At 49.2% G+C, this 20,761-nt stretch overlaps 1 protein-coding gene across 4 annotated transcripts in view; it reads right to left on the reverse strand.

Moving 5' to 3' along the window:
* The window catches only part of GPC3 (glypican 3), a 270,058-nt gene extending 254,440 nt beyond the window's left edge, over positions 1–15,618 (reverse strand). For 2 of the 4 annotated variants that reach the window (XM_053374198.1, XM_053374196.1), the window contains exon 1: positions 15,230–15,616. In XM_053374198.1, coding sequence (XP_053230173.1) covers positions 15,230–15,410 — 181 coding nt within the window. In that variant the 5' untranslated portion in view covers positions 15,411–15,616. Of the gene's footprint in view, positions 1–15,229 lie in introns of all 4 variants that reach the window. The other 2 variants (XM_053374199.1, XM_053374197.1) reach the window with 2 other exon arrangements.
* Positions 15,619–20,761: the final 5,143 nt, after the last annotated feature.

The following is a 20,761-nucleotide window of genomic DNA, read 5'->3' on the forward strand; positions in this document are numbered from 1 at the left end:
GTGCTGAGTCATAGGGAACCGGATGGGTCGGAAAAGCCCATCTCTTTCTATTCCCGTACGTTGTCGCCCACGGAGCGCAACTATGCTCAAATTGACAAAGAGGCGCTTGCAATTGTGGCAGGAATCCAAAAGTTCCATGAGTATGTGTATGGTCGCCATTTCTCCATTGAAACGGACCACAAACCACTGTTAGGGTTGTTCAACCCGAACAAACAAACGCCACAAATTCTCTCCCCCAGAATGTTGCGTTGGTCTATATTCCTGAATGGGTTCCAGTACACCTTGACCCATGTGCCGGGGAAACGGTTGTGCCACGCTGATGCGCTGAGTCGATTGCCTCTTCCTGGCAGGAGCAATGAGGATCCTGCTCCAGCGGAGCACATAATGATGCTGGAAACACTTCCGGGGGCTCCTGTAACGGCTACTGATATAGCTGAGAAAACGAGGAAAGATGCTGTTCTCTCCCGTGTGCTCACTTGGGTGGGGAGGGGGTGGCCAGGTGGTCCGCATGAAGACAAATTCAGGCCTTATGCGACAAGGCAGCACGAGTTGTCCATGCATAAGGGTTGTCTCCTGTGGGGAGATAGGGTGATCATCCCAGCACCACTGAGAAACAGGGTTCTTGAGACGCTTCACATGGGACACCCGGGAATGGTCAGGATGAAGTCGCTAGCCCGATGTTATGTGTGGTGGCCTGGAATGGACCAGAACATAGAACAATGGGTACGAACATGCAAGGCATGCCAAGAGGTGCGGCCAGAAGTGGCCAGAGCACCAGTTCACTGGTGGGAGCAGTCCAGATCTCCCTGGAGCCGGCTGCACTTAGATTTTGCTGGGCCATTCCAGGGGAAGGTCTTTTTGGTTATCGTCGATGCATATTCCAAATGGTTAGAAGTGGCGATGGTCCCTAGCATGGCATCAGCTGCCGTAATCAAGGTGTTGAGGCAGCTGTTTGCAACCCACGGGTTACCGGAGACCATTGTATCAGATAATGGGGCGGCTTTTGTATCCCAATAATTCAGGGCATTCTTGGATGATAACTTCATAAGAGGGGTCACATCCGCGCCCTTTCACCCATCCTCCAATGGGCAGGCTGAGCGCATGGTAAGAACAGCCAAAGAATCCATTGCGCGCTTAATGTAGGGTAACTGGTCAGCTCGCATCGCGCGAATGTTATTTTTGCAGCATGCGACGCCGTGTACTGCGACGGGCAAGTCGCCAGCTGAGCTGCTCTTGGGTAGAAGACTTGTAACGGTGCTGGATTATGTCCACCCGGATAAAATGCCAAACCGTAATTCAAGAGCAACCCCCCAGGCTGAGACTGACACAACAAGGTATCTCGCCCCTGAAGATCTGGTCTGGGTGAGGAACTATTCACGAGGCTCGCGGTGGGTGGCTGGTGTGGTCACCCGGGCTAGTGGACCTGTGTCCTATTATGTGACCTTGGAAAATGGGCAAGTTTGGAAGAGACATATAGATCAGCTGAGGCGCCGGGCGCTCAGTAGGGAGGGGTCAGATAATTCATCCCTGGCTAACGACGCAGAGCTGCAAGACCAGAGTGAAAATGGCCCAGAGGTGCAGTCACCAGGGGCTTCAGCAAATGAACCAGGGTCTGCTAGTCCTCAGGATGACGAGGTACAGGTAGGGGACCCTGCGATGTCTGGGACTCCATCTGTTCCTGACGAAACCCCTATAGCACCCCCCCTACCACAGGTAACATCCAATCCAGAACCGGCAACACCTGTTGTCAGGAGATCAAGTAGAAGTTGTAGGACCCCACAGTACCTGAGAGATTACGTCTGTGGTGCTCACTGGGGGGGAGGGGTGTTGTGTATTGAGTCAAAGGATTTTATATCTGTATTATTATTGTCTGTATTTGCATTAGAGTAAAGTAACTGCCTTTTGGTTCCAGAGGGTACAGCTACTATTGGTTCATTTAAGCTGCTGTATTTGGATCCTCTGTCTTATTGGTTTCCTCCAAAAGGCAGTTAAAAGCTAGTTCCCTGTCCCTATAAATGTAGCTCTCCCCTCCTCAGTCTCAGTCTTGTTTGCTTTAATAAAGAAGTGTTACTACAGAACTGTCTCCAGCATATTATGTCAAGAGAGCTGAAATCACAAACCCCACGTCACAACAACAGGGCAGTCCAACTGCAGCCCTCAAGGCCTTTTTCTTTTCTATTTTGAGGCCCGTGACAACATTTGACACCCCCCCCCCCAGCAGTCCTCATGCTGCCTTGCCAGGCCAGTGAGGAATCCAGCATGGTGGATCACTCTGTCCTTCATCTGCCTGCAGCTTTCCTCCAGGTGTTTCTCCAGGTGGCGAGGAGCCCACTCTCCCCAGATATCCCTCTGGTCACTAGTTTGGAACCTGCGGTGGGCTTCAGTCCCAACACATGTGGAAAAACAAATGGGGTAGGTGCCGCATCCAACAGGGACTGGCTCAATGTTCACCCATACGACCCAGTGTGGTATAATGTTTAGAGCATCAGACTAGGGACCCAGGAGATCAGGTTCAAATCCCCACTCAGCCATGAAACTCCCTGGGTGGCCTTGGGCCAGTCCATGCCTCTTCGGTCTAACCTACCTCACAAGGTTGTTGTGGGGATTAATGAGGAAGTGGGGAACTGTGCACTCTACCTTAAGCTCCTTGGAGAAAAAGACAGGATATAAATGCAACAAAACCAATAAATATGGAAGCACCACATGTACCCGGCACGTGGTTCTGCCACGTGGAGTTTTGGGGACTTGACACATGCCACAGCTGGGCTAGTGTAGCACAAGAGTCATGATTTGGGAAGCCCTGCACCCAGATGCTGCTTCTCCTAGAAACCTGCCAGATGACCTTCTGCAGGAACACCTCCTCTTAGCTTATCACAAGAACCTAAAAACACATGAAGCACTTTGCCCTGAAGATACAAGCCTTTGTTATCCAAGTGAATAAAAACATGGAGCAGGAGACAACTGGGGGCCTCTTACAACACTGTCATAACGGTTTCTGAGACAATGTGTGTGGAGTACTTTGAACACTCAAGAACATCCCTGGCCAACCTGATGTTTTGGATTACCATTACCATCACAGCCAGCCAGCACAAGTCATCGGTCCATCTGCCTCAGTTTTACCTGCACTGGCTGACAGCAGCAAACCAGGGGTTCAGAGAGCAGCTCTTCCAGAGACTGAACCTGGGAGCTTCTACATGCAGGGCAGATGTTCTATCCCTGAACAAAACAGTGAAAGATATTACAGTGGTGCCTCGCAAGACGAAAAGAATCCGTTCTGCAAGTCTCTTCGTCTAGCGGTTTTTTCGTCTTGCGAAGCAAGCCCATTGACGGATTAGCGCTATTAGCGGCTATTAGCAGCTTAGCGGATAAGCGGATAAGCAGCTTAGCGGCTTAGAAAAAGGGGGGGAACCTGCAGGAACTCGCAAGACATTTTCGTCTTGCGAAGCAAGCCCATAGGAAATTCGTTTTGCGAAGCACCTCCAAAACGGAAAACTCTTTCGTCTAGCGAGTTTTCCGTCTTGCGAGGCATTCGTCTTGCGGGGCACCACTGTAATTTCTACAGTTCTCTGCCTCGTGGGGAGGGGGTGGGATTAAGTTAACATTTGCTGATAAAATCATAAGATTCTCAAATAACACAAAGAGGGCCATGTAAACATCCAAGACAGATTCTGAACATTTCCAACCATAAAAAGAGCGCATTTCCAATCTGTAGGCGTCTATAGCTCTCATATATTTTAATTGTGCACTAAATAAATAACACAGTTCCTAAAGCCATCAAGGGAAGAGGAACACAAGGGAAGAGAACACTTCAGGAAGTTGTTAAAATTAATCCCTTGGCAGAGAAGGAACAGGCCCTAAATGGCCACAGTGTACAGCAATTGCTGCAAGCAGGTTGAGGCAGTTTAGAAGGAGGGGGGAGCCTGCTCCTTGCTTCTCTGCTATCAAGAGAATAACTTACGGGCCTGAAATAATTAAGAGTGGAAAACTCAATTACGTGGCAAACTAAAAGACCTGAAAACTGCCGCACACTACTAAATGGGGAAGGAGGAAAGCGACCAAAAGCATCATTAGCACCCACTTTGAAATCACATATATCTATAATGCATACATGCCCAGGAGAAGCCAATCACCACGACAACTCCAGGTTCTGCAGATGCTTTTCACTTAACCCCCTCTCCAAAAGTCTCATTTCTCTGTACCGAAATGTTACAGGTTAATCCTTCCTGTTTTTCCAGGAGGGGATCCATATCTGCCACTTTTGCAGAAATGTGCTGGGGAAGCAGCAAGCAGACACAAATGCTGTGAGCCAGAGGAAAAGTCCAAGCAGGCAACATCATCTGCTAGGAGCAAGCTATGAACTGCAATTCTCCTCCCCTTCAGTTCAATTCAGCCTCCAAGGTCTCAGGGAAGAACTGAGCACCTTCAATTTGTTTTCTCCTGCTCTGGAAGGCAGAACTCGAACCCATGGCTTCCAGCTACAAGAAAGGAGATTCCAACTATGCATTCAGAAAAATTTTCTGACAGTAAGGGCTGTTTGGCAGTGGGACAGTCTCCCACGAAATGTGGTGGGCTCTCCTTCCTTGGAGGCTTTTAAGCAGAGGTTGACTGGTCTTCTGTCAGGGATGTCCTGCCTTGCAGGGGTTGGACTAGATTACTCTCAAGTGTACCTTCCAACTCTACAATTCTTTGATTCTATTATTCTAGTTTGGTGCTTCTAGAGACTTAAACGAGAATAATCAACTCAAATAGAGGAAAGGGAGAGGGAGGGAGGGGGAGAGAGAATTTTTGCCCCAAACTTTCCCTGCAAAAACCTGCTCTCTAAAGCTGAATTGGAGCAAACATCAATTGAGATTTTCTAGGATTGCAATTTGCTCCTATTGAGCTTTAAAGCTCTGGAACAACAACAACAGGACACTTTAAATTGTGCACGATGCCTGGAAAGTGCAGAGGAAAGGGAAGTGAGGATAAGTCCTTAGTAAGTTATGCAGCTTTACTGACCTTGTTCAATTTCAGGTTTCTGTAGAGAAGCAGGAGATGCCTCTCTTAAACACAGAGGGGCCCCAGTGCTCCCCCAAATGTGTAAGTGTAACACAGTATGCATAAAGCAATGGTAGACAAAGCCCAACACAGGTGTACAATCGAAGGTGTATCTATCTACAACTAGACAATGCACTGCAGTTATCGCTTGCTTGTACCAAAGGTGGGGCAAACGCTTGGGTAGGTTAATCCCCTGCAGACTGACACCTGAAGCAGGGCTAAAGCAGCTCCTGCCCTGGGGAAAGCATTGCACCTTGATTTTGGGCTCCATAGCTACACCCTGGAGGGCAGCAGGGAGCAAAGAGAATGAACAGGCCCCCATTTCAACATCATGAACAGGAAGACCAGACTCAAGGCATGTTTAATCTTTCTGGTACTTATTGAATGTCCAAGAGAGAATTCTATATTACTAACAAAATCCTGACAATGTTCTTCTCCACATAATGATAGAATCATAGAGCTGGAAGGGACCCCAGGGGCCATCTAGTCCAACCCCCTGCAATGCAACCAAAAGCACACATTTTTTGTGCAAGACCTTTAGCGGTCACTAGCAGTTGAATGAAACAACCCCAGGTTGGGTGGCCAAATGGCCTGACCTGATTTAAAGCAATTTCCTCTGTTCCACTCCTGGCTTTTCTCAGTCTGTATGAGAGTCACTTGTTTACTTGCTGTCCATGTTGCATTAAATGATGGGGCTTTGCATGCCCCTTCTCCGAAAGCAGTTATTTCAGTATGCACATTTGTGGAAACTCCTCCCCTGTTGGAGTCTCTCTCTCTCTCTCTCTCTCTCTCTCTCTCTCTGCATGTGTGTGTGTGTGTGTGTGTGTGTGTGTGTCATGAAGCTGATCTATCTATATACACTAGCCATTATCTAGTTGGCATATGAGGATGGGTTTGCAAATCCAGGAACTCTTTTGAAGTGGGCTCCTTTTGGAGCAATAAGTTGGTGGTAATACCAAGATACAGTGGGCATGTTGTGCAGAAGGCATGGTGCGCTCTCTCTTATGCTCTCTGCAAATGTGAATGTAAGCATGTAACACCTGAACACATAAACTGTTGCTTCCTGTGAACTAGGAAGTGACACTGTGCGCTGAAGTGGGCTTCCAAACAATGGCTTTTGTGTGTCATTGTTGGGGTTGTTTCCCTGCCTCTATGCTTGCCAAACGGCAGCAAGCCAGGCTGGCTGGCACCTCCCTCTATGTTCCTTTTGGGCTTAACTGGGCAAGCTGAACTTTGGCTTCACTGTATGTCTGGTGATTCTAACCAGGGCTAAGGCCACTGTGGAGAAATTGGGACCCAGCTGTTGAGCTACATACATACATACATAGATGCTTTCCTCCCCCTCCTCTGTGGAGATGTTCTTGCTTCCACAAATTCACCCATCTCTAGTCACAAATGTACCCTCAAACACTTCTCAGATGAAAATAGGGAGGTTTCTCACACACACACCAACTGACCCTCCTTTACTCCCCCACTCCACCCCCATTTTTGTTACCAGCACCCCAGCAGAGCATAGACCAAGGGAACAGAGCACCCGTACCCTCCTCCACTGTCCTGAGAAAACCCCTTAATCCCAATTTAATTTTATGTTATTCTTTGTAGATTTACAAGAGGAAAAACAAAACAATGTTATAGACCAAATGGAGCAAACAGCACGCAGACCTAATGGTGGGAGGAAAAAATCCTTAAATAAGAGACACGGGGGAATGATTAATGGACTTCAATGTCTGTACACTAATGCGCAAAGCATGGGAAATAAACAAGATGAGCTTGAGCTCTTGGTACAGCAAACTAAATATGACATAATAGGCATCACTGAAACCTGGTGGGATAAGTCCCACGATTGGAATGTAATAATGGAGGGATACAATCTATTTCAGAGAAACAGACCAGACAAGAAAGGAGGAGGAGTGGTGCTATATGTCAGGGATGTGTATACCTGTGAAGAGATCCAAGATTTAGAACCTCAAAGCCAAAGTGAGAGCATTTGGGTCAAAATTAAGGGAGAGAAGAATAACAGTGACCTCATTGTGGGAGTTTACTATAGATCCCCAAGCCAGACGGAGGACATAGATGATGCCTTCCTGGAACAGATGGCCAAGCATGCAAAAGGAAGGGAGATAGTAGTAATGGGGGACTTCAATTACCCGGATATTTGTTGGATGTCAAACTCAGCCAAGAGCATAAGGTCAAACAGATTCCTCACTGGCCTTGCAGACAACTTCATTGTCCAGAAAGTGGGAGAAGCAACAAGAGGAACAGCCATTTTAGATCTGGTCCTAACCAATGTTGATGACCTGGTTAGTGGGGTAGAAGTGGAAGGATCATTAGGCGCGAGTGATCATGCTCTTCTGAAGTTTACTATACAGCGGAAAGGAGCAGCCAAGCATACTAGGACTCAAATTCTTGACTTTAAGAAAGCCGACTTCATAAAACTTAGGGAAGTGCTAGGTGAGATCCCATGGACAGTAATACTAAAATGAAAGGGAGTTCACGATGGCTGGGAGTTTGTTAAGAGGGAGATAGTAAAAGCACAACTTCAGGCAATACCAATGAGACGGAAACATGGAAGGTGCCTAAAGAAGCCAGGGTGGCTATCTAAAGAACTTTTAACTGAGTTAAGATTAAAAAAGGATGTGTACAAAAAATGGAAAAGGGGGGAAACCACCAAAGATGAATTCAAACAAATAGCCAGCATGTGTAGACACAAAGTCAGAAAAGCTAAAGCACAGAATGAACTCAGGCTTGCTAGAGAGGTTAAAAGCAAGAAAAAAGGCTTTTATGGGTATGTTCGTAGCAAAAGGAAAAACAAAGAAACAGTGGGGTCACTCAGAGGAGAAGATGGTGAAATGCAAACAGGGGACACATAAAGGGCTGAACTCCTCAATGCCTTCTTTGCCTCAGTCTTCTCCGATAAAGAAAACAATGCCCGACCTGAAGAATTTGGAGCAAAGGATTCAGCAGAGGAAACACAGCCCAGAATAACTAAGGAGATAGTACAAGAATACTTGGCTAGTCTAGATGTATTCAAGTCTCCAGGGCCAGATGAACTGCATCCAAGAGTATTAAAAGAACTGGCAGATGTGATCTCAGAACCACTGGCAGTCATCTTTGAGAATTCCTGGAGAACAGGCGAAGTCCCGGCAGACTGGAGGAGGGCAAATGTTGTCCCTATTTTCAAAAAGGGGAAAAGAGAGGACCCAAATAATTACCGCCCAGTCAGTCTGACATCAATACCAGGGAAGATTCTGGAGCAGATCATTAAGCAAACAGTCTGTGAGCACCTAGAAAGGAATGCTGTGATCACCAATAGTCAGCATGGATTTCTGAAAAATAAGTCATGTCAGACTAACCTGATCTCGTTTTTTGACAGAATTACAAGCCTGGTAGATGAAGGGAACGCAGTGGATGTAGCCTACCTTGATTTCAGCAAGGCATTTGACAAGGTGCCCCATGGTATTCTTGTAAAGAAGCTGGTAAAATGCGGTCTTGACTATGCTACCACTCAGTGGATTTGTAACTGGCTGACTGACCGAACCCAAAGGGTGCTCATCAATGGTTCCTCTTCATCCTGGAGAAGAGTGACTAGTGGGGTGCCACAGGGTTCTGTCTTGGGCCCGGTCTTATTCAACATCTTTATCAACGACTTGGATGATGGACTCAAGGGCATCCTGATCAAATTTGCAGATGACACCAAACTGGGAGGGGTGGCTAACACCCCAGAGGACAGGATCACACTTCAAAACGACCTTGACAGATTAGAGAACTGGGCCAAAACAAACAAGATGAATTTTAACAGGGAGAAATGTAAAGTATTGCACTTGGGCAAAAAAATTGAGAGGCACAAATACAAGATGGGTGACACCTGGCTTGAGAGCACTACATGTGAAAAGGATCTAGGAGTCTTGGTTGACCACAAACTTGACATGAGCCAACAGTGTGACGCGGCAGCTAAAAAAGCCAATGCAATTCTGGGCTTCATCAATAGGAGTATAGCATCTAGATCAAGGGAAGTAATAGTGCCACTGTATTCTGCTCTGGTCAGACCTCACCTGGAGTACTGTGTCCAGTTCTGGGCACCACAGTTCCAGAAGGACACTGACAAACTGGAACGTGTTCAGAGGAGGGCAACCAAAATGGTCAAAGGCCTGGAAACGATGCCTTATGAGGAACGGCTAAGGGAGCTGGGCATGTTTAGCCTGGAGAAGAGGAGGTTAAGGGGTGATATGATAGCCATGTTCAAATATATAAAAGGATGTCACATAGAGGAGGGAGAAAGGCTGTTTTCTGCTGCTCCAGAGAAACGGACATGGAGCAATGGATCCAAACTACAAGAAAGAAGATTCCACCTAAACATTAGGAAGAACTTCCTGACAGTAAGAGCTGTTCGACAGTGGAATTTGCTGCCAAGGAGTGTGGTGGAGTCTCCTTCTTTGGAGGTCTTTAAGCAGAGGCTTGACAACCATATGTCAGGAGTGCTCTGATGGTGTTTCCTGCTTGGCAGGGGGTTGGACTAGATGGCCCTTGTGGGCTCTTCCAACTCTATGATCCTATGATTCTATGAAACAAATAAATTTTTAGAAAGGGGCAAGAATAGGTGTGGATGCACAAAGAAATTTTTTTATTTTTTAAAAAAATCAGACTCCTTGCACCCCTTTCTTCCCAGCCAGGGTGGCCCTGCCCTCTGTCTGCACCTCAGAGCCAGGACATCATACAAGGCTTTGCAGCAGCAGCCTCTCCTCCTCCCCACCCACTCTGCAGGAGCCACCCCAAGCTGCCCAAGGGAGGAGACTGGTAGCAGCAGCCATGCAGACGCCATAGAGGGGCAATGGGATGTTGCTGTGCAGCCACCACTGCTGCTGCCATGGCCGCCACTCAGGGCAAGCACCAGCTCATCCTCCTCCCCAAGTTCAGTGGCGGTGGCCAGGGGGGTGGGCATGGGCATAGCCAGGATTTTTGTTAGGAGCGGCAGGCGTTTTGTGGTGGGGGGAGAACCTCAGTTTGCTATGTATTTTTATTGATTTGAGGGGGGAGCAGCTGCCCCCCCGGCTACACCCATGTACATCCCAGTATAGAATCAGAAGCCCGAATGGCTTTTCCAGGACCGTCCCTGGAAAATAGATGCACAGATTCGGTGATCACAGAACTGCCACAGGTTGAGAAATCCCATGGTCACTCTGAGCCTGGCAGCTGTGTGAATAAGGTCTAGACTGGTCCAGAGACAGGAGTGTTCTGCATTTCATTCTTGCTGTGGGGATGCTGGTGGGACCTCTGTTTGCTGAAGACCATAAGAACATGTTGCCATAATGAACACAATGGCTGCCTCTTATCTGTCTCAGAATAGGCCCATTCTAGAAGATCTCTGCAGAGTAATTACACTTAGGTGATCGTTTACTTTCCAGAACTGACTACATAAATCTCAGGAATCAGGGAAGAGTCATTCTGGAATGGTCGTTGAGCTCTGGCTCCCAGTTTATTGCTCCCTCTCTTTCTCTCCCTGTCTTCTTTCTTTTCTCATTTGAGAAAAATACGGTAGTCTGATCCAAGCCCCCTCTTCGCCTCCTTCCTCCAGTTGTATGTACGTATGTCTGCTATGAACTTCAAACAAGTTTGCTTGCAAGGCTTGGCAGAAAATGAACATTTTCTAATTGAAATAACCTGGTGCACATACAAAGCAGTGCTAAGGAAAAGGGGGTGAGTGGGTGGCTTGTGAATTGAGAGCCAGTGCAGTGTAATGGTTGCAAGAGTGTTGGACTGTGACCTGGGACACCAGGGTTCAAATCCCCACTCAGCCATGAAGCTCCCTGGGTGACCTCGGAGTCAGTCACGATCTCTTAGACTAACCTACCTCACAAGGTTGTTGTGAGGATGGAATGGGGAAGAGGAGAACCATTTATGCCACCTAGCAGTTCGAAAGCACGTCATGTGCAAGTAGATAAATAGGTACCACTCCGGCGGGAAGGTAAACGGCGTTTCCGTGTGCTACTCTGGTTTGCCAGAAGCGGCTTAGTCATGCTGGCCACATGACCCGGAAGCTGTACGCTGGCTCCCTCGGCCAGTAAAGCGAGATGAGCGCCACAACCCCAGAGTCAGCCACGACTGGACCTAACGGTCAGGGGCCCCTTTACCTTTAAGAGGGGAGTAATCCACACAGATTCTGGCCACACAGATTACAGGAGTGTCACAAGGAGTAGAGTTTGTGCACAACAGACTTTGTGTAACAAAGGGTATAGTTAACCTGCGGCACTCCCTCCCACAAGCAGCAGTGGTGATCATCAACCTAGACTAGGTGGGCATTTGGCCTGATGCAGCAGACTGTTCTTAGGTTCTTAAAAAGGAAACCGTGGGTAGATGTGGGGCTTGAAGGAGGAATGGCAGCATTAACCTCCCCAGGTGAGCGTTGGGGAAGTGACAGAGAGGAAACCCAGGTGAAAGCTGAGATGCCACAAATGCCAAGTGTAGCCACCATCCAGCTCATGGAAGTCAACTGAGGATTGCCTTTTGGAACCCTGACTCGCCATCCCCACCTCCAGTTCTGCACATCACCATTTTATTCCTGGGTTCGGCATGGTTCTCTCTCCTGTTTACTTGTAAGCCATTAAAATTAGGTTAGCTTATTTGCATTCTTTCCTGAAATGTTGTACAGACTGATTTTTGAACTGTTATTGTTATTCCCTTGATATGCTGTGATCACAATTTTGTGGGAAAGTGGTATTCAGATAAATGGAAGATATTAATGCTGAGCTCCACATGATTAAGGGCATATTCATTTTGAGCTTCTGACTCCTTGAGCCTTACAGGTGCTGAACTGGAGTTCTGGGTGATGTGAAGAGCTGGCCTGGGCTCCCCCTGGGGAAGGTAGTCCTTCCTGGACATTCTGCCCTCTAGGTCACCTAGAATCCCATTCTGCAATCCTTAACAAAACACCTTTTCTTTTTTAAGGCTCTTTTTAGAACCAATTACAGATCCGTTTTTAAGCCAGAATTTGAAATGTAAAAATGTTATGGAGTCAAAGGCAATCGTGTGGTTTTCAGCTCTTTTTGATGCATCTAAGGATATTCAAATTGAACAAATGCTTGTTCCATTTCAAGTGACAGAAAGAGAGAATCTGGTCCCATCCTCACTGCAAACTTAAAGCACATGGCTCCCCGCAAAAATCCTGGGAACTCTAGGTTACCCACACGGAGCTACAGTTCCTGGCACCATTCACAAACTACAGTTCCCAGTATTCTTTGAGGAAAGCAAAGACACTTTGAATGTGTGGAAGGGGCATGAGCTCATTTCTGGTGTCCTTTTTTTCCTCCAGCATCTGCCCAAGCTGGTATTGAACTGATTGCACTGCTGCTCATCACCCAAATCTCTGTGTGGTGCAAGATGCCAGTGGTTCCAGGCAATCAACCAGAGATTCTGTTTCCTTCAGACTGAAGTGCAGGAGTGACTGTGGTGTCTTTATGATACATAGCTTGTTCCCTTCTCTTTCAGAGCTAAGGTGCATCACGTCCAGCATCCTGCTTGCATCAAAGACCAACCAGATTCCCACAGGATGTCCTCAAATGACCCTGAGAGGGTCAGTGCTTCAGCATATCCCTATCCTGCATGCTTCACTCCTCCGCTGACCAAGAATAGCAAGTTGGGCTTCCCATGAAGTGTTCTTTGGCTAGCAGAGAGTGCAGCCTGGAGCCCCGCTTGGTGCAGACATCAGGCTCCCCAGGGTCTCCCCTCCAGGCTAGTACAGGGCTTGCCCAGAAGCCTCCCAACAGTTGGGTTTCTTCTAGAGCTCTCTGTTCCGGGGCAAGTTCCAGGCCCAATGTGGTGAAGTTTCTAGTGTGCTTTATTATCTGGGGAATGGCTGATAACAGTGCACTCTTATGTATACTATTTGAAGGTTGATGAAGACAAGCACACATGGTTTCTCCAGACATTTACACAACAACCCTGCAAGGTAGGCAGAAGTATAACCCCAGAGGGAAACTCAGAGCATATAAGTCAGCTCTGCAGAGAGATTCCAGCTGGGGTCCCCCATCCACACATCAGAGCCCCACTCTGCCCCAGGAGCACATGCCAGCTGCCATTCTGGGCACCTTTGACATGGCAGAACACCCCCCTGAGCGCTGAGGACATGCTCCCAAGTAAACACACGCAGGACATGTGTAGCAGCTGCTCTACGGAAAGTCCCTGCAGGATCAGGCCCTGTGTAGAACGAGGCTGCAGGCCAAGCAAGGCAAGGCAGGTGGAGAGGGAGAAGGAGACTCTTGAGCACCCCCTTGTGACATGAGCGGGCAGTTCACACCTGAAGCGACCTAGAAGCCTTTCAGCCAAAGCACAGCCTCCGAGGAGGGAGGACCATCTCGGCCAGCGTCCTGTTCTCAAAGCCAGATGCCCTGAGTGAAATAGCCCCCTCCCTGCTACCAATCCCCAGCCACTGACATGCAGAAACAACACTGACTCCAACAGTGGAAGGGAACACTGACAATGCAGCTAGTAGCCATGGCTAGCTGAAGTTCGCCCTGGAGCATCTCAACACACCTGCCCCTTCCCTGTTGAGGAAAAATACTTCAGAAGCTGCAATCTTGCCAGAAAGGAAAGGGTGGACACACACACACACACAATGGGTATAGCTAGAGGGCAGGTAGGGCAGCTGCTGCTCCCTAAATGAAGTAAATAAATAAAAACACTTAACTAAAAGTAGAAATTGTAGAAATATTTTGACAGCTTTTTCTGAGTACCTGTGGTCAAAATTAAGTATGTAAAACTGTTGAGACATTTCATTCTGAATCTGCCAGACAGAGGACAATGACAGGTGGGAGTCCCCCCAACCCCAACATAAATCCTGGCTACGCCCATGACACACACCCCACCATCTCAGTCCCATAGTCACAAAAATCCGTCTTCAGGTTTCTTTTATACACCATTTTTAAGGTTACCCAACCGTTAGCTGCAACTCAAAAGGGACAGGCTGGCTCCCATTTTCAAGCAGCCAAGCTAATGCGTTGCTCCTGCCTTGCTTATTCGCACAAAGAGCCAAGGAAGGGAGAATGAGCAAGAACCCCCACCCCACCCCCCCAAAAAAGAGAGAAAGAGGAGAGAGAAGGCGGGCGGGCGCCCAGGAGACAAGTCTGGCAGCCAGGCCCTCGGGGATTCAAAGAGACTCTTCCTCCTCACCGTTGCTAAATGAACACATTCCACGCACATTTTCCAATGGAAGTATAAAGCGCCAGAGAATCTCCCCGATCATGTTGCGCTTTGGAAAACTTTCTGCTGCGCATCCAGGCGCCGCTGTGCGCAGCCACCACACCAACTGGGCTCCCCAGAAAAAGCTGTCTGGTCCTAAACCTGACCTCGGCGTCCTCTCGGGCAGCCCTGCTATCCCGACGGCGAGGACCAGACGAGAGGCACCCCCCACTTCCCCGCCCGGAGACGCCCGCGATTAAACTGGAGCCTCTGCATGCAAAACGGGGTCTCCACGCCCATACAGCACAGCATTTCTCCCCCTCTCGGCATCAAAGCATCCAGGGCTCCCTCTGCTCCATATACAAGTTCCCCCCTCGGAGTGCGCAGAAATGCGTTTGCAAAGGGCAAGAGCAAAACTGCAGACGGCAGTAGTAGACCGCTCTGCTTTCTTACCTGGGAGTAAACCCAGCCAGGAGAGCGGACTTAATTCCGAATCCCAAAATAAGAAAAAGCGCAAGATTCCCTAAAACTCCCCCCCCCCCGCCCCCGCAACTCCAGCGAAATCTGCCCGGGAACGGGACGCTGGGAGCAGGACCGGCACCCGCTGGACACGACGAGCAGCGGTGGAACGTGGGGTGCCCTGGCCGGGCCAAGGAAAGGCAGCTTGGGGGGGCCGGGGAAGGGGCACCCAGGTGCCTTCCTCGAGGCTATGCCCGGGCTCAGCCCCAGCCCCTACTGGCCAGAAAAGTCGCCTTCCCCACCCAGGCAGACCCCGGGTCCGTCCCCACAGACGGGCACTTCAGTTCAACCTTCCTTGAGGACTTCCGATGTCCAGAGCCGACCAGACGTCCCCAGAAGCCCCCACCACCTGGGGCCGAGAGCCAGAAGCCAACTGGGGGGCTCTGAAGTTGCGCAAGCTTCCGGAGCTGCTCAACGCTGCAAAGTTGCCATCGCACCCCACCGGACCCGCCGCCTGCGCCGCGTACATCCGCACACCCGCCCCCCGCCAGCAGGAACTCACCTGCCCCGGGACTCTCGGGAAGCCACTTGGCGCCGGGCTGGAGCGCCTGGAAAGCGGCGCGGACGCGCTGGCAGGTGGGCTCCGCCCTGACGCTGAGCAGAGCGGCGGCTAGGATCGCGCAGAGGCGCAGTGGACAAGGAGGGGGCGCCGCGACTGGCGGAGCTGCCCCGCCGCCCTTCATCTTAGCCTCCGGGCGGCTGCCGCGCTCTACCGCTGCCCTCGGCCGTGCATTCCAGGCCCGGAGGAAGAGGAGGAAAGGAGACGACAGCCAGTCGGCCAGTCAGTCAGCGGGCGATCGAGCTAGAAGCGCCACAACGGCTCTCTGGACCGCAGCGCCAGGCAGACTGAAGCAGCCAAGCCGACCCCGACGCTTCAGCACGAGAAGCCGAGGTCCACGCTGATTGGTCCCAGCGGCACGCCGCCCCCTCCTCACTGGCTCCGCGCAAACTTTCCCCGTATCTTATTGGTGCGCCCGGGCGTGGAGGGAGGGCGCGGAAAGGAGGTAGGAGGGACTAATACTTGGAACAGCTGGAGCTCTGATGGGCTGGAGCAGCCCCTCCCGCTGGGCTGGTACACCGCTTCTGACCAAGGAAGCTACACCATCCTCAGTAACACCGGAATCTTCCAAGTCTATAGCGCGAAAGAAAATCCAGCGAGTTCAAGGGGACTCTCCTTCCTATGCTCGAGAAACTAGCTTGGGGGTATTCCTGTATATCTCGTTGTCACTAGAGGTCCAAGTGTCGTTGTGGCTAGGAGTGCCTGGCTCTTCAACTACAGTCATTCCTGGACAGGGATAGCCATACCCAGGTCCTTCAACCACTCCTCATAAGGCTTTGCTTCCAAAACTTGATCATGTTCCAGCCTGTCAACCCCCTTCTTAAATTGTGGTGCCCAGAATTGGACACAGTAGTCTAGAACAAAGGGGACTGCCATTACTACAGCAACTACTGTGGGTCTCCCTGCTGAGCACTGTGGGGAAACCCTTTGTCCATGTAGTTCTCTACATATTACAATCATTTGCTGACAGGGTCTACCCTGAGTCACAATGCAGCTTTAGAGCTCAAAGGTCAGGAGTGGAGGTGATTTTCTCACTGCACCAGCTGTATGAGAAATGGCAAGATCAGAGGAGCCCCTTGTACGTTGTCTTTATAGACTTGACATAGGCCTTTGACTTTGTTAGCAGAAAAGGACTCTTCACACTGCTCAACAAGATGAAATGCTCCACACTATGATTGTGTTCTTCCATGAGAACATATGTGGCACTGTCCAATATGAGGCTCATCCTCAGATGTCTTCCCTATAAAGAGTGGTGTGAAACAGGGTACCTACCCCAATTCTCTTTTGCATATTCCTCCTCCTGTTACTCCCCTATGCCTTCAGCTCAACTCAAGATAATGTACTTTATATTCAAGGAGCAACGGGCATCTGTTCAATCTGGTATATCTCACACCGAGACAAAAGTGTGACAGGTCCTTATGCAAGATATGTTTTTGTGCAGATGACACAGCCTTGACAGCACACTCAGAAACTCATCAGAAAGCTCATCAGCTGTTTTGTCCAAGCCTGCACTGAGTTTGGCCTTGCTACCAGCCTGATGAAGACCAACATCCTGGGCCAGATCTTCGCCAGCACTCCATGTATCAGCATTGGTGACCACATGCTTATTTTTTTCTGCATGGCTCCACCATAACAAGCAGCCTTTCCACGGATGCTGAGCTGGACAAACCTATTGGCAAGGCTGCTACAGAAATGGCTGACCTCTTCAAAAGGGTCTGGGAGAATGTGATGCTAACATCCAATACCAAGATGAAGGCCTACAAGGCTTGTGGGTTGAGCACACTGCTTCATGGTAGTGAGTCGTGGGCAACTTACAACCATCAGGAGCGACACCTCAACACCTTCCACATGTACTGCATCAGGAAAATTTTGGGCATCATATGGCAGGACAGAGTTTTAAACAAAGATGTGTTCTCCCAAGCCCACATTCCATTTTTTAAAAAAAGTTTTATTAACATTTTTCACATTACAAAAAAAGACAAACTAATAACACAAAAAATAATTTTAAAAAGAATGAAATAACAGATAAAATATAGAAGAGATAGATAACAGAATCATTTCTCACAGACATATCTTAAATTTTGTCCCGTACTGAAAAATGTATGTCCTCCCAGCTCACATCTAGGAGCATCCTTCTTTTCTCTCAGTCTCTCACCCTGGGAGATTCCCCACCCCCACCCCGTCTCTCACACAGGGTCCTTCTGACTGCACATCACCTTCATTTGCATGCAGTTCAGACAGATAACATATTATGGACACAGTTGTCCATGGAGGCGCAGGTCAATTCTATGTCCAGGGCAACTGTCTACCAGCTCTATCTGGCACACAGGCTGAAGCCCTATCTGCCCGCAGACTGTCTTGCCAGAGTGGTGCATGCTCTGGTTATCTCCCATTTGGACTATTGCAATGCACTCTACATGGGGCTACCTTTGAAGGTGACCCAGAAACTGCAATTAATCCAGAATGCGGCAGCTAGACTGGTGACTGGGAACAGCCGGAGGGACCATATAACACCAGAAAGACCCACATTGGCTCCCAGTATGTTTCCAAGCACAATTCAAAGTGTTGGTGCTGACCCTGAAAGCCCTAAACGGCCTCAGCCCAGTATACCTGAAGGAGCGTCTCCACCCCCTTCGTTCTGTCCAGACATTGAGGTCCAGCGCTGAGTGCCTTCAGGTGGTTCCCTCGCTCTGAGAAGCCAAGTTACAGGGAACCAGGCAGAGGGCCTTCTTGGTAGTGGCACCCACCCTGTGGAACGCCCTCCTACCAGATGTCAAAGAGAAGACATCTGAAGGCATCTGAAGTTTTTAATGTTTAATGCTGTATTGTGTTTTTAATATTTGATTGGGAGCCGCCCAGAGTGGCTGGGGAAACCCAGCCAGATGGGCAGGGTATAAATTATTATTAGTAGTAGTAGTAGTAGTAGTAGTGGTGGTGGTAGTAAAATACTGAGAAAGGAGAAAATAAGAATGATAACAAAACAGAAAGAGAGAGGTAGAAATAAGGTAAAGAGTGACTTCCAACTATTATTATTATTATTATTATTATTATTATTATTATTATTATTATTTATACCCCACCCTCCCCAGCCAAGACCGGGCTCAGGGCGGCTAACAAGCAATAATACAAACAAGTTGAATGATTACAATTTAAAAACAACATTAAAATATTGAAACATTAAAATATTAAAATGTAGCCTCATTGCAGGAGGAGAAAGGAAAAGAAAAAAGAAAGAGAGGGAGGAAGGGAATCAAATTGGCTCCAAGTCAAAGGCCAGGCGGAACAACTTTGTCTCACAGGCCCTGCGGAAAGAAATCAGATCCTGCAGGGCCCTGGTCTCATGAGGCAGAGAGTTCCACCAGGCCGGAGCCAGAGTTGAAAAGGCCCTGGCTCTGGTTGAAGCCAATCTAACTTCCTTAGGGCCTGGGACCACTAGGGTGTTGCTATTTATGGATCTTAAGGTCCTCCGTGGGGCATACCGGGAGAGGCGGTCCCGTAGGTACAAGGGTCCTAGGCCGTGAAGGGCTTTAAAGGTCAAAAGCAGCACCTTGAACCTGACCCTGTACTCCACCGGGAGCCAATGTAGCTAGAAAAGCACTGGGTGAATATGCTTCCATGGCAGAGACCCCGTGAGGAGCCTCGCTGCAGCATTCTGCACCCGCTGGAGTTTCTGAGACAGCTTCAAGGGCAGCCCCGCGTAGAGCGAATTACAGTAGTCAAGCCTGGAGATGACCGTCGCATGGATCACTGTGGCCAGGTCGGGGCAGGAAAGGTAAGGGACCAACTGCTTGATGCAGCGAAGGTGGAAAAATGTCACCTTGGCTGTTGCTGTAACCTGCGCCTCCATGGAAAGGGAGGCGTCAAGGATTACACCCAAACTCTTAACGGAAGGCAATGGCAGTAATTGGGCCCCCGCAAGAGAAGGGAGTTGGTCCCTCATCCCTATGCCATCCCGACCCAGCCATAGGACCTCTGTCTTCAAAGGATTTAGTTTCAATCGGCTCCCACGAAACCATCCAGCCACAGCTTCCAAGCTTCTGGTCAGTGTGTTCGGGGCCGAGTCGGTGTGGCCATCCATCAGCAGATAGAGCTGAGTGTCATCAGCATATTGGTGACAGCCCAGCCCAAAGCTCCAGATAATCTGGGCAAGGGGACGCATAAAGATGTTAAAACGCATCGGGGAGAGGATTGCGCCCTGCGGCACTCCACACACCAAGGGGTGGCGCGACGACAACTCCCTCCCTAGTGCCACCCTCTGTCCCTGACCAGAGATAAAAGAGCACAGCCAGTTACGGGCTATGCCCTGTATCCCCACATCTGCGAGGCGGTGGTCCAGAAGATCATGATCGACCATGTCAAAGGCTGCTGACAAATCTAAAAAGATCAACAGTCCTGACCTGCCTCGATCCAGTTGTCTACGGAGATCATCTGTTAGGGCAACCAGAGCCGTCTCCGTCCCAAAACCAGGACAGAAACCGGACTGAAATGGATCTAAACCATTTAAACTATCAATCCATCAGTTGTGCAGGCATGAAATCAAGTAAATAAATAAAAACTTAATTAAATTAACTGGCCAACTGTGTCGCAGATAACTCAGTTCAGCCCCCCCCCAACATAAAGCCTCTCTCCCCAATAAATCCTGGCTATGCCCACATTCACACTCCTGTCTCAGCAACCTCTATGCTGGTTTGGTCATGTCCCCAGGATGGAAGATGGCAGGATCCCCAAGGACGTGATCTATGGAGAGCTGGCTTCAGGCACCAGGCCTGTTAACAGACCAACTCTATGTTGCAAAGATGTCTGCAAACGTGACATGAAGACTGACAACACCAACTCTGCAGTGTAGGAATCCCAAACAGATGACTGCAGCGCCTGGAGACATGCAGTCAGGTCATGCATCCATAGGAGGCACCAGAGGGAACACTGAAACTCCCAGTGAGCCTGGATAGCTCAGTTGGTTAGAGTGTGGTTCTGATAATGCCAAGGTTGCAGGTTCAATCCCCATATGGGACGGCTGCATATTCCTTCATTGCAGGGGGTTGGTTGGACTAGATGATCCTTAGGGACCCTTCCAACTCCATAGTTCTATGATTCATTCTCAAGAGAATGGTATGGAACTGTAATGTAAACACAACTGAAGTCACTCAAAAGAAAGATAATGGAGAAATGCACAGAAAATAGTAGATCCAGCTGAAAGGCAACCCATGGAGATTTGTATCAATCAAAGGACTTCCGGGTTAGCGCCATTGGCTAATGGCGGATTCCCTCCGAGCTCCGGAGGGAATCGGCTCCACAGGATTAGGGTCTTACCGCTGCGGCGACGCGGGGACCCTTAAAAATCACAGGCGGTGAAGCCTGTGAACCTGGTGACTCGGCGGGCACCATTTGCGCCCCCCGACCTGCGAAGGAGCCTTTTTAAAGGCTTCGGAACGGGGGACGGGGTGAGCGGCGCGGTGCTGAGAGTCGACTGCTTCT

Source organism: Podarcis raffonei, chromosome Z, assembly GCF_027172205.1.
Source record: "Podarcis raffonei isolate rPodRaf1 chromosome Z, rPodRaf1.pri, whole genome shotgun sequence".
Lineage (NCBI taxonomy): Eukaryota > Metazoa > Chordata > Lepidosauria > Squamata > Lacertidae > Podarcis > Podarcis raffonei.